We start from the raw sequence: 15,000 nt of genomic DNA on the forward strand, positions 1-15,000 counted from the left end.
TCTCAGCTTTCACTGCTCTGACTGATTATTACACGATTTCCCTCTCTGGAAAACAGCATCTGCCAAATGGCTCAAATGTAAATAAAAGCATCCAGAGTCCTGCATTTCTGATCATCCGATCAAAACTTCTTTCGTCTGATCAATTTCACTTTCTAAGGGTTCAACTGTTGCAACACACACACACCGGAGTCTATTCTTGCATTGCCAGACCTTCCTCTTCCACAGCTCTGCGGAGGAAGGTCTGTCTAGTCCACACAGCATTCCTGGATGGGAGAAGAACGTGCTCTGGTTTATTGGCATTTCTTTAAACCAATCACAATCATCTTGGGCGGGGCTAAGCTCTGGACGGAGCTACGGTGCCTCTGCTAAATAGTCTCAGGAAGGAACTTGTTTTGGAACATGTGTATGTTCAAAAGTAGTTTTAGTCGTGCAACAGAAAACTCAGATTGGACAGATAGTCTAGCTAGCTGTCTGGATTTACCCTGCAGAGATCTGAGGAGCAGTTAACCATAGTCTTCACAATGTCCTTTGAATGTACCTCGAGCCCGGACAGAGTTGTTCAAAAAGGCGTGCTGCACCTTCTGCTTGGAAAGACCTACAGAAAAGACTCAGACTACACTGTCAAACCCCTTAACTGATTTTAAAGGTGATGTTAAAGCCATAGAACATGAGTCCATCCACACAGACAAATGTTTTAATTAATGGCGCTTTTATTTAATTGACATGCACTTGAGTTGTCTTTGCCTCTTTTGTGTTTGTTTTGTGATTGTAAATTGTTTTATATGTAACTAATATGTTCTGCTATCTTGGCCAGGTCTCTCAATGAGACTAACCTGGTTAAATAAAGGTTAAATAAAAAATAAAAGACACAAAGTAAGAGGAAGAAGGACGGACAATGAAGGACATCCAGCGGAATTTCTGGCTGCACCGGAGCAATCCCAGCATAGGCGGCGATTTATGTCTTCCTCCGTGGGTGCTCACGGGCGCAAGCCCTTAAAAAAAAAAAAAATAGTCCAAAAATGTTTGCATTTCAGAACCTTAGGAAACGGATAGCGGCCAATACGAACGCACACGCCTATTAACTCGATCTATAAGGACACATTTTGGAGACTTGGCAAATGTCATTTACAGAATGTAAAAAATAAACAATAATGGGCCCAGCATGGAGCCTTGAGGAACCCCAAAAGTAACCTTCAGTTATTATTTGAGTTAAAGATTTTTATATGAACGTACTGATGCCTGAGCTACTTACAACTCGTTCTCACTCCGAACTCGTAAAATACGGACGTGTGGACAGTGGCTGTCAGCATCTGAAGCGATGAAGAAAGCGTCCTTCAGCGTGTTTGTAGAACGTACCGGAGAGAGCAGCAGCTCCACTGGGTTCAGAGAGTAGTATGTAAGGGGGGAATACCTCGTAGGGAGGTTGGTTGGGGGGAAGGATGGGTCAAACACAAGACTTACACCCAGGAGACCGGGGATCGTGTCCCGCGTGGCACGTTTCCTAAAGTCACTTTCTTCTTTAACCATCCCGTTATTCCCGCGAGTCACGGAACCGTAAGCCCACCCACGACTAGGGATGGGCTTTCAATTAACTTTTCTACGTCGATTGTCGGGAGAATTACCGATCGACTATCGATTAATCATTAATATTTTTATATTAAAATTAATTATTTACGGCCGTCATATTTATTATGACGGCAGTTAACTCCTTCTCCCCAAACTGATAAGGATGCTTGTGTGCAAAATGCAGTAAGCATTAACTGATATGGGCCGGTCCCAGGCTGCACGCCTGAAAACACTACTAAACGTTAGGTCTTTGGCGGGAAAATCATTTTTAATCAATGATTTTATTATCAACCACAATCTTGATTTTATGTTTTTAACTGAAACCTGGTTGGACCATAATAACAGTGCTGCTGTTCTCATTGAGTCAGCCCCCCCTAACTTCAGTTTTATGAGTGAGAATAGAGTGAATATGAAAGGAGGTGGAGTCACCATTTTGTTTAATGACTCATTCCAATGTACGCAAATATCTTACGGAAATTTAGCTTCTTTTGAATATGTGGCTCTTCAGATCCTCCCCTCAAAGCTCTACAATAATTCACGTGCTTTGTTTGCTACTGTTGATAGATTAACAAACCCTCCAGTACCAGTAGCATCTGAACTGTTGTCTACCAAGGCTTGCAATGACTTTGCCTCCTTCACAGACAAAATTCAGAAAATTAGACAAACAGTCAGTGCTTCCATACTGTATACAGTACAGGATATGTGTTGTCACAGTGTTCACACAAAACAAAATGAAATATGACACAATTTCATGCGATCAGCCATAACAACCTGGAAGACATTATACAACATCTGAAAACCTCCTCCTGTTGCCTTGATATTCTACCAACTGATGTTCTGATCTTCTACAGATTGTAAATACATCTCTGCTCTCAGGTATCTTCCCACAGGCCCTGAAAACTGCAGTCATCAAGCCACTCCTAAAAAAGAACAATCTAGACACGACACTAATGAGCAACTATAGGCCGATATCAAACCTTCCATTTTTAAGTAAAATCATAGAAAAAGTGATTTTTCAACAACTCAACCTTTTCTTATCGCTAAACAACAGTTTTGATGCCTTCCAGTCAGGTTTCGACCACACCACAGCACTGAGACGGCTCTAGTTAGGGCCCGAGCGCCGACAGCGGCGAAGGCCCTATTGAAACTGAAGGACTTATTGTTTCTGTTATTTTCTCGTCAAATGAATTGGCTTTTTGAGGGGCTTAATATATTAAAAAACTCACCAAATTTGGCGGTCGCATCAAGTCTGGTGAAAAATTACGTATTTTAAGGGTTTCGGGAATAGGCGCACAAAAATGGCTCGCTAGCGCCCCCTAGAAAGTTAAGAAAATTGAGCCCCTGCAGTGCGTTTAACGTAGACTCACGGAACTTGGTACACGTATGTAACATGTCAAGATGTACAAAAAACGTCATTAGAGCCATACCCTAAACCCAACAGGAAGTCCGCCATTTTTAATTAAATGTTCGAAATTAGTGTGATTTTGGCCATTTCCACATGTCGTACTTTAACAAACTCCTCCTAGAGATTTCATCCGATGGACTTCAAACTTGGTCTGTACCATCCCAACACCTTAATGATGAAAAGTTATTAAAAGAAAAACTTTTCTTTAGACGGTGTGGGCGTGGCGTGGCGGCCATTTTGAGTGTTTAGCGATGAACAAAGAAGTTGTTGTAACTTGAGTGTACGTTGTCGTATCTGCCCGAAATTTCTCACAATTCACAAGGGTCCAGGCCTGAGGACACCTACAGGCCAAAATTGACTTTAGGTCATAGCGCCCCCGGCTGGCAACAGGAAATCCGCCTTATATGACAAACATCATCCGATTTGCATGAATCTCAGAATGTGTGGTCTACGTGTGATACTGGGCCGCCCCCTATAATATGGCCACGCCCACTTACTCAATCCACGCCCCCTTTCATAACATTTGAACCGTTTAAGGTATACCCTTGTGTGAGGTATCATTGAACTCAGCAGAGAGTTCCTTTTTAATTGGTGATGGTTTGGCCCGCCCCCTATGTTTAAGCCACGCCCCCTTTTATTACTAATGGCCCGATTGATGTAAACACTTGTGTGAGGAGTCATTGAACTCAGCAGAGACTTCCTTCTTCAGCGGTGATGGTTTGGCCCACCCCCTATGTTTAAGCCACGCCCCCTTTCATACATGCTGACCCATTTAAGGTAGAGTCTTGTGTGAGGTATCATTCATCTCAGAGGCATCATTTATAATTGGTGATGGTTGGACCCGCCCCCTATCCTTTAGCCACGCCCCCTTTCACAGCTAATGAACCGTATGACGTAGAGTCTTGTGTGAGCTATCGTTGATCTCGGCGGGGAGTTCCCTTTTCATTGGTGACGCGAATGCAGGGTCGCAAGGAGCGGCGTCCGCCGGTAACCCCGACGTGCGCAGAGGCGCGAGGGCCCGTCCATCGCTGCTCGCAGCTTTAATTAAAGTCTTTAATGACATCCACTTAAACACAGATAGTGGCAAAATTTCAGTCTTAGTATTACTTGATCTCGGTGCTGCATTTGATACGGTAGACCATGACATATTGCTTGACCGATTGGAAAACTGGGTTTGTCTTTCTGGCTCAGTACTAAAGTGGTTTGAATCCTATCTAAAGAATAGGGACTACTTTGTGTCTATAGGTAATTATACATCTGAGCATACAAATATGACGTGCGGAGTTCCCCAAGGCTCAGTTCTGGGGCCTCTTCTGTTCAACATCTACATGCTTCCACTGGCTCAGATTATGGAAAACAACAAAATAAGTTACCATAGTTATGCGGATGACACACAAATTTACATAACCTTATCGCCAGGGAACTATAGCCCAATACAACAATTAAATATGTGCATTGAACAGATTAATGATTCGATGTGCCAGAACTTTCTTAAATTAAATGAAGAAAAAACGGAGGTGGTTGTTTTTGGAGCAAAAGAGGAACGATTAAAAGTCAGCGCTCAGCTTCAAACGACAATGTTAAAAACAACAGACAAAGCAAGAAATCTTTGTGTAGTCATGGACTCAGACCTAAATGTTAAAAGCCACATTAACATAATTAAAAAATCAGCCTATTATCACCTTAAAAATAAAAAAACTAAACAGGGGGAAGCAGCGTTCAGTTTTTATGCTCCACATATCTGGAACAAACTCCCAGAAACCTGTAGGTCCGCTCCAACTCTCAGTTCTTTTAAATCTAAGCTAAAGACCTATCTTTTTCATGTTGCTTTTCTTTAAATAATCTATTTTATTAACTTTTTTTCTTTTTTATTAAATTTCTTATACTGCACTGTAACTTTTATTCTTATACTGCACTATCAATTTTATTCTTGTCTTTTAATGTTTTTAATTTGTTTATTATTGTTTTTAATTGTTTTCTAACTGCTCTTTGATGTTTAACTTTGAATTGCCCTGTTGCTGAAATGTGCTATATAAATAAAGCTGCCTTGCCTTGCCTTGTATGTGAGTATACTTGGCCAATAAATCAGATTCTGATATTAATCAGATGATATGTGTCTCTCTGCGCTGTAGATCCTGGAGAGGTTGAATAAAATGTGCAGCAGTGGAGTTTGGAAGAAGCAGCAGAGGTTGCTGAAGAACATGGGTGCTCATAAAGTCATGCTGGACCTGTTGCAGGTGTCCTACGACCAGGTGAGACTGGGCCCCGCCAAAATAAAAGCCTCTTAACTCTCGTGGTGTCTTCGCGTCGACCTGCAACTTTTAGTTTTTCTGGGTCAAAAGTTTGAATGAAAAACCTTTTTCAACGTTTGTCGACTTTTTCTGAGCCTTTTGAAGTTTTTGTTTTTTTTCCAAATTTTTAAAGCTTTTCTTTTAGATTTGTCACTTTTTCCGACATTCAGATTCCTCAAATGTTAATATCTCTAAAAACTGTGTGTGTGTGTGTGTGTGTGTGTGTGTGTGTGTGTGTGTGTCTGTCTGTGTGTGTGTGTGTGTATGTGTGTGTGTGTGTGTGTGTCTCTGTCTGTCTGTCTGTGTGTCTGTATCTGTGTGTGTGTGTGTGTGTGTGTGTCTGTATCTGTGTGTGTGTGTGTGTGTGTGTGTGTGTGTGTGTGTGTGTGTGTGTGTGTGTCTCTGTGTGTGTGTGTGTGTGTGTGTCTGTATGTGTATCTCTGTGTGTGTGTGTGTGTGTGTGTGTGTGTGTGTGTGTGTGTGTATCTGTCTCTGTGTGTGTGTGTGTGTGTGTGTGTGTGTGTGTGTGTGTATCTGTGTCTGTGTGTACGTGTGTGTGTGTGTGTGTCTATCTGTCTGTGTGTGTGTGTGTGTGTGTGTGTGTGTGTATCTGTGTGTGTGTGTGTGTGTGTGTGTGTGTGTGTGTGTGTGTGTGTGTGTGTGTGTGTGTGTGTGTGTGTGTGTGTGTGTGTGTGTGTGTGTGTGTGTGTGTGTGTGTGTCTGCAGCATGATGTGAAGATGCAGGAGATCATCCGGTACACTCACCTGTTCCTCCAGAAGTTCTGTACGGGGAACCAGGAGAACCAGACTCTGTTGCACAAGAACCTGACCCTGTTCCTCAACCCCGGGGTACGCTGCTCCATCACTCACCACTTATCTTACACTCAGGATGGAGATAATGCCAGTTATTGCCAAAAACTCCCAACATTTTAGCTGGTTAGAACTACAAGAACAAGGTTAAAAATCATTCTAAATACATTGGTTCGAGCTCTGTTGTTTGTGTGATATTTCCCAAACTAAATAATCATATGATTGCAGTCTGCTGTCTTTCTGTTGTTCTCCTTTGCTTTGCAGTCTCACTGGCAGATTGGATGAATTTGTATCACATGGCTATACGTCATACAGTAAATATATGGCTGCTGCCGGGAAGCCAGAAGAGCTTAGAATTTTATGTATTTTTCAGCTTCTTGATCATGCAAATAGTTGATTTTTTGCAAATATTTGAAGATGGACAAATAAAATGCGAGATTTTTATGTTTTCTGGCTATTTTACAAAATGTTGCGTTCATGGACACTCGGAAGTATGTTAATCCGACAAACAATATGTTTTTTCAGCTTGTTTCGAGGTTGAGTGGGTTTTTTGGGCAATTTTTCTAAACAAAACATGCTTTTTCAAACCTGCCGGCTGGTTTTGGGACATCGTAATGATTACATTTGTCAGAGCTGTGTTGCACAGACAGACACACACACACACACACACACACACACACACACACACACACACAGACACACACACACACAGACATTTTCCAAACTTAGTTGACTTATTGAATGAATGATCATACGATCGAGAAAGGCAGGTTTGAAAAAGCATATTTTGTTTAGAAAAATCACCCCAAAAAAACCCCACTTAACCTAGAAAGAAGCTGTTTGTCGGATTATCATATTTCCGAGCGTCCATGAATGCAACATTTTGTAAAACAGCACCAGTAAAAGTGTGTTTCCTCGTGCGTGTGATCAGCTCCTTGAGGCCGAGACGGTGCAGCACATCTTCTGTAACAACTACCAGCTGTGCAGCGAGATCTCGGAGAGCGTGCTGCAGCACTTCATCCACTGCCTGGCCACGCACGGGCGCCACGTCCAGTACCTCAACTTCCTGCACACCATCATCAAGGCCGAGGGCAAGTACGTCAAGAAGTGCCAGGACATGATCATGACCGAGGTGAGGACCACGACACGTGCCAATAGCTAAGTCTCCATCCACATGTCAATCGAATTATCTGAAGTTCAGTAAAAAGACTCCTGTAAATAAAGCTGATCGTGAAAGTGTGTTTCCATCCGACGACTTTAAAGCGAATAAAAACCTGTTGCGTGATGACCTCGCGTGCTGTTTTGCGATTAAAGTGGTATATGGAATAGATTTGAGACATTTTAAGGAGTTTCTGTCCATTTTTGCACTGAATCGCACAACATTCAAGCACACATTTGTGAACAAAGTTTAGCTAGACAACAGTAGTTGTTAATATGAGAAGCTGCGATGGGCCTTTGGCCGAGGATCTGATCCAGATCATCTAAAAGATGAACTCTCCTTTTATTCCCCCTCCGGCACCGCTGAGAGACAACTCTCTTTATTGTGTATCTCTGTTAGAGCTCCTTCCATTTACTCCGCGGGACGTCCCACTGCTTGTCCTAACCTTTGTTGGCCGTAGTTCCTGATAAATTTTGGCTTTTATTAGATTTTTGCTATCTAAAATAGCCGTTATATTTTGCTCGTAAATTAGTCTCATCTCCTCGTTCGTCCACTTCCATCATGTCTTTGTTGATGCCTGTCATGTGTGCAAACAGAGAGGAAATACTGGGAGGAAATGGACTACAACTTCTTCTTCTTCTTAGTTTTGTGGCGGGTTGCAACCATAAAATGACCTAAAACTTAATTGCAATTCATTAATTTATTCGGCAAATAACGTTTCCATCAGCGTTTATCGCATAAGCCGTATATATATATATATAGATATATATATATATATCTATATATATATACTATATATATATATATATATATAGATATATATATACTGTATATATATATACTGTTTATATATATATATAGATATATATATATATATACTGTTTATATATATATATATATAGATATATATATATCGATCAAGAGAAAATCCAATGAGACCGAAATGTATTTCCTTAGAGTCGATATTCATGAAATTCAGTCGAATTTTACTGTTTCCATGACGGCATTTTTCATTCAATATCACTTAATTTGGATAAAAACGTGTGGATGGAAACATGGCGAGTGTCTGATTGGGTGGTGATGTAGCGCTCCGGTCTCTCTGTCTGCAGTTAACCAACGTTGGCGAGGACGTGGTCGTCTTTTACAACGACAAGGCTTCCTTCAACGTGATGCTGGAGCTGATGGCGGAGAGCAGGGAAGGGGTCGGAGAGAGCAGCCCACTCAGGTAACCATCGCACATACATCTACCCTCAGAGGGGGGGGGGGTGGTTGGTAGCAGCGCAAAGACTGACACAGTTGTCAGTTTCCTGTCCAGCGCCCACAGCGTTTAAATAACAAATAAACCATCTGTGGTCTTACAGGGAGGTGTGTTCAGGTGCATTCTGGGTGTGCTGGTCTTACAGGGAGGTGTGTTCAGGTGCATTCTGGGAGTGCTGGTCAGGGATGTGTGTTCAGGTGCATTCTGGGAGGGAGGGATGTGTTCAGGTGCATTCTGGGCGTGCTGGTCTTACAGGGAGGTGTGTTCAGGTGCATTCTGGGAGTGCTGGTCTTACAGGGATGTGTGTTCAGGTGCATTCTGGGCGTGCTGGTCTTACAGGGAGGTGTGTTCAGGTGCATTCTGGGAGTGCTGGTCTTACAGGGATGTGTGTTCAGGTGCATTCTGGGAGTGCTGGTCTTACAGGGAGGTGTGTTCAGGTGCATTCTGGGAGTATTGCTATCTTGAGGCAGCAGGAAGTGATCGCGCCATTGACCAACAAAAACCTGGTCTAAAGTCAATAACGCAGCATTTCATTGTTATTTTAACAGAGCATTAGTAAAATGCTGCTAGACTCGTGCACAGCGCGCACACACTATGCTAGTTACACACACAGGGACGCACAGCAACACACACACACACACACACACACACACACACACACACACACACACGCACATGCAGAAGATTGCAAATAAAAATATTACAGTGTAAATCCTCCATCATAACAGCAATGCTCCAAGGTCCAAACGCGCCTGGCTTTTAAAGGGAATGGGAGATGATCTCTGATTGGTTGATGAATGGGAGATGATCTCTGATTGGTTGATTGCATGTTACGCCCTAAACACACCTGCACCAGGCGCTTCACGGCGTGAGTTTAGAACGTTAACATAGGACCCATAAACAGATGATTGATGTTGACCCCCCCCCCCCCAGGTACCACATCTCTCTGGTGGAGCTGCTGGCGGCCTGCGCCGAGGGGAAGAACGTCTACACCGAGATCAAATGTACCTCGCTGCTCCCCCTAGAGGACGTGGTCCGGGTGGTCACACACGAGGACTGTATCACAGAGGTAGGGAGGGGGTCAGACACACACACACACACACACACACACACACACACACACACACACACACACACACACACACACACACACACACACACACACACACACACAGATACACACAGATATACGCACACACACAAATACACACACAGAGACACACACAGATACACACACACACACACACACACAAACACAGAGACACACAGACACACACACACACACACACACACACACACACACACACAAAAACACAGACACACAGACACACACACACACACACACAGATACACACTCACACACACAGAGACACAGACACACATACAGACAGACACACACACAGATACACACACACACACACACACATATACACACACACACACACACACACACACACACACACACACACACACACTCACAGACACAGATACATGCACACAGATACACACACACACACACACACACACACACACACACACATATACAGACACACCGAGTTTGCGGAGCAAAGGATTCACAAGAGAAAAAGGCATTTTGACGAGGACTCACACAGATACACTGTCCTGCCATTCCTCGTTGCCAACGACATGGATAGAGCCCTCTACCCTCACCTGACCCTCTCCCCAGGACTTATAAAACCCTTCCCATCAGCAGCGCCAGCGCACAACCAAGTTTCAGCCGTCTGCGGCTCGTTAAGACAGACTTGCGTTGACAAGGACAAAATGGTTGGCAGATTTGCCACCATGAAGGAGAGGAGGAGGAAGATTTAATAAGGGACCATGATATGTATATGTATATGTTTTGTTAGATGTATTTGTTCTTGAGGATCGTTAAGCAGACAACAGAATGGTAAGAAAAAAAATCGTCCAAGAATTTATACTTTAGTTGTGAATAAGTCATGTAGCACCTGTAGCCTACCTATGGAGTTGTAAACAAACGTTGTGTTCAGTACAGTATAATAGTGCCGTGTCAGTTAGATAGCGCGGCTCGGATTGAGCTCTCTTGGCCTGTTCAGCACCATCGCTGTCCATCGGCTGTCGCTGTCCGTGGTGCTGAAACATTTTCACTTGACTGGCAAACTGCTTTCTTTGTTTGTTTGTCAATACAAATTTGTCAGAACATGTGTCTTTTCTTTGTGTTTTATTTGACATATAGGCTGACTTGGCTCAACAAGTGACACATCATAACATTATAACATTATAACATCATAACATTATAACATCATAACATTATAATATTATAACATTATAACATATGCATTCATCAGATAATTTACCGTTTTTATTTAACGGTTTTAAAATGACTGGGTAGCCGAGGGCCCCATGATGGAGCTCCGCCCCCACTGTACTGAGAGTCTAGCTCCGCCCCTGACAGACACACACAGAGACACACACACAGACACACACAGACACACACACAGACACACACAGAGACACACACACACACACACAGAGACACACACACACACACACACACACACACACAGAGACACAGACACACACACACACAGGGACACACACACACACACACACACACACAGGGACACACACACACACACACAGAGACACACACACACACACACACACACACACACACACACACACACACACACACACACATATACAGACACGCACACAGACACACACACACACACACACACACACACACACACAGACACACAGACACACATATACAGACACACACACACACATAATGTTTTTTTCACTTTGTTGCTTTTTCTATGACTTTTTTAGGGTTTTATGTCGACCAAGTGAGAAAAGCTTATGATACTCTCTCTCTCTCTCTCTCTGTCTCTCTCTCTGTCTCTCTGTCTCTCTCCCTCTCTCTCTCTGTCTCTCTCTCTGTCTCTCTGTCTCTCTCTGTCTCTCTCTCTGTCTCCCTCTCTCTCTCTGTCTCTCTGAGTGAATGGCGGATTGAGTGTGGAGAGCGTAGTGTGTGCTGATTTTTTTCAGCGTGTGTGAGTTTATCTTACTCTATTTTCTCTTTATTTTTGTGTGTTTATATGTGTTTTATTTATTTTTTTTAGTTAGTGGTGTGTTTCGTGTTTTTTGGGGGGTGGTGGTGTAACTGGTGGCGTGTCTTTGTTTGGCACAATGCCGGTGGCGGAAGCCTCTGCGGCTGAGTTTGAGAAGCTGACTCGGCGTCATGCGATCAAGCTCAGCCCGGTAGTTCAGTGTTCTGTGGAGGAGGCAGGTTTGGCGGTGGGAGAGGTGGTTGGGTTCAGCAGCATTAAGTCTGCTTCCCGTATGAACGGAGCGATCGTTATCTTTCTGGACAGTACCGCTAAAGTCAGCGAGGTGGTGGAGAACGGTGTAGTGATCCAAGACACTTTCACTCCCGTTCTCCCGCTGGTTAGTCCGGCCATAAGGGTAACGATCTCAAATGCTCCTCCGTTCATCAAAAATGAAATGTTGGTAAAAGAGTTGTCCCGCTATGGACAACTCGTCTCTCCGATAAAAATGGTGTCTTTGGGCTGCAAATCCCCGCAGCTGAAGCACGTCGTGTGTCACCGGAGACAGGTGTACATGATACTCAAAGACACAACAAGTGATCTAAACCTGTCCTTTTCTTTTAAAGTGGAGGGTTTTACTTATATGGTTTTTGCCTCATCGGAAACGATGAAATGCTTTGGATGTGGAGTGGAGGGGCATTTGATTCGCTTCTGCCCGGTGAGGGGGGCGGAGCGGCGGCCGCCGGCGGCGGGGGCTGCAGCTGGCGGCGTTCCGCCAGCGACCGAGGCGCCGTTGATGGCGGGGGCCGTGCCTCCCGCCGTCCCGGTGGTTGATGGAGATGTACCGGCAGATCTACCGGCACCGGTGGCCGCGTCGATGGGGGCGTTTTTGCCGGTGGTGGGAGATTTGCCGGGAACGGTGGCCCAGGGTGCTCCGGTGGTCGTGATTTCCACCTTGACTGATGGCCCCTCCACTTCAGGTGATGAGGCACTGAGTAGGCCTACACTAAATCAGATCACTGATCTAAGTAAAACTAATGAGTGTGTGAACACAGTAGGTCTAGAGATGAATGAAAACGTGTCAGTGAGTTTGGATCTGCTGGTAGATGACGAGGAGATGTCTGATGAGGAAGTGCTGAAAATTGCGCAGAAGAGGAAATTGATCGATTCTGTGCCAAATCGATCAAAAGCTAAGAAAACAAGCAAAGTATTAAACACTCCACCAGAGTCAGAAAGTGATTTTATTATGACTCAGGAGGACCAGCTGATCACTCATCTGACTCCTTATCTGCCAGTGGATATTAAACAGTTTCTGGAGAGCACTAAGGGAGCCAGGCTGCCCATAGTAGAGGAGCACTTTCCTGATCTCAGGCTGTTCATCCAGTCAGCTCGGCCTCTCACCAGGAAGTCTGGTGAAGAAGTGCTCACAGATCAGGAAATCTTCCGTCTCAGGAAACTTATAGTTAAAGTGAAAGCACAACTCATCACAGATGATGATGAATGTTAATCATGTGTTCTTTCTATACTTACTGTCGTGTATTTCTACTGTTGTTTTTTCTCTCTCTCCATCTATGTGTGATTTTAACATTGGGATTTTAAACCTGAACGGAGCCAGAGCTGATTTTAAAAGAGCTGCTCTTTTTAAGCTCATGGAGATAAGGAAGTTGGATGTGATGTTTTTACAGGAAACCCACAGCACCACAGATATTGAATGTGACTGGAGGAGGGCTTTTAATGGGGAGGTGATTTTAAGCCATAAGTCCAGTCTGAGTGGAGGGGTGGGGGTTTTATTTGCCAGGAGTTTTTTACCAGTTTCTTTTGAGGTGGATGAGGTTGTGCCAGTGGTTTTATTGAAGGTCACAGCTCAATATGAAAAGGTGACGTTAGTGTTTTTAAATGTCTACGCGCCAACAAATGGGGTGGATAGGGTAGCATTTTTAAACATTTTATCTGATGCCATTGAAGCTTGTGGGGATGAGTATATGTTTTTGGGGGGGGATTTTAACTGTACAGTTGATCCAACCCTGGATAGGAATCATCCTGAACCTCATCCTGCATCGTCCCACAGGATCAGACAGCTAGTGCAAACACATGAGCTGTCTGACCTGTGGAGGGGTTTTAATAGTGACCATAGGCAGTACACCTGGAGTCACTCAAGAGATGTTTTATCCCTGGCTAGATTAGATCACCTGTATTGTTTTAAACACCACTTTAATATCTTTAAAAGGTGTGTTATTCAGCCTGTGGGTTTTTCTGATCACTGTCTTGTCTCCTGTTCTGTTTTTATAAAAAATGTTCGTTTAAAGAGCGCCTATTGGCATTTTAACTCAGTGCTTTTGAATGACCAGGCTTTTAAGTCTGCTTTTAAGTTGTTTTGGTCCTCCCACAGAGAGAGCAGGCCTGCTTTTACCTGCATTCAGCAGTGGTGGGACTTTGGCAAGGTTCAGATAAAACAACTTTGTCAGCAGTTCACTCGTAATGTCACTGGAGAGTTGTCTCGATCAATGAAGGATCTGGAGAGACAGGTAGAAGAATTGCAGTCTTTAGCAGCTTCTACAGGAGTTCGAGGGCATTTAGTCTCCCTCAAGTCCAAACAGTCGGCTATAGCCAACCTGCTGGGCCTTTCAGCACAGGGAGCTCTGGTCAGGTCGAGGTTCATGAATATCTCACAGATGGATGCTCCATCTAAGTTCTTCTTTGGGCTGGAGAAGAAAAATGGACAAAGGAAGATCATTCATTCTTTACGTACGGGTAGCGGCTCTGACGTCTCAGACTCGTCTGACATCAGGAAGTTTGCTGCCAGTTTTTACAGAGACCTGTTTAAGAGTGAGTGGTCAGATAATCCAGATGTGTACAGCAGCTTCTTCAGTGGTCTCCCTCAGGTAAGCCCAGAGGAAAACTCCCAGCTGGCAGCAGAGTTGACTATGCAGGAGCTGACCACAGCTATGGGGAGTTTGCAGAGCGGCAAAGCTCCGGGGATGGATGGCCTTCCTGTGGACTTTTTTAAGTCTTTTTGGTCCATCTTAGGACAGGACCTGCTCGAGGTGCTGAACGATAGTCTCCTAAAAGGTAGACTTCCTCTGAGCTGCAGGAGGGCCGTCATCACCCTGCTACCAAAGAAGGGGGACCTACATGAGCTGAAGAACTGGAGACCGGTCTCGCTGCTGTGCACGGATTATAAAATCCTGTCCAAAGCTCTGGCCCTTAGATTGAGGGAGGTGATGGCGTCCATTATCCACCCTGACCAGACTTTCTGTGTGCCCGGCAGGCTCATAAGTGACAATGTCACTTTAATTCGTGATGTTTTGGATCTCTCTAGTTCATTGGCTGTTGAAACTGGTCTTATTTCCATAGACCAGGAGAAGGCTTTTGACCGGGTTGAACACCAGTACTTGTGGCAGACTCTGGCTGCTTTTGGGTTCAACCCTGGTTTTATAGCCATGATCCAGGTTCTCTACAGGGACATTGCGAGTGTTCTT

General features: G+C 44.1%; 1 protein-coding gene across 1 annotated transcript in view; it reads left to right on the forward strand.

Annotated features, from left to right (window-relative positions):
• Positions 1–15,000, forward strand: part of itpr3 (inositol 1,4,5-trisphosphate receptor, type 3) — a 167,048-nt gene that overhangs the window by 74,324 nt on the left and 77,724 nt on the right. Inside the window, 5 exon segments of the mRNA XM_028582667.1 lie at positions 5,104–5,223; positions 5,989–6,111; positions 7,004–7,204; positions 8,341–8,456; positions 9,423–9,558. Coding sequence (XP_028438468.1) covers positions 5,104–5,223; positions 5,989–6,111; positions 7,004–7,204; positions 8,341–8,456; positions 9,423–9,558 — 696 coding nt within the window.

This window comes from Perca flavescens, chromosome 7 (assembly GCF_004354835.1).
Source record: "Perca flavescens isolate YP-PL-M2 chromosome 7, PFLA_1.0, whole genome shotgun sequence".
Lineage (NCBI taxonomy): Eukaryota > Metazoa > Chordata > Actinopteri > Perciformes > Percidae > Perca > Perca flavescens.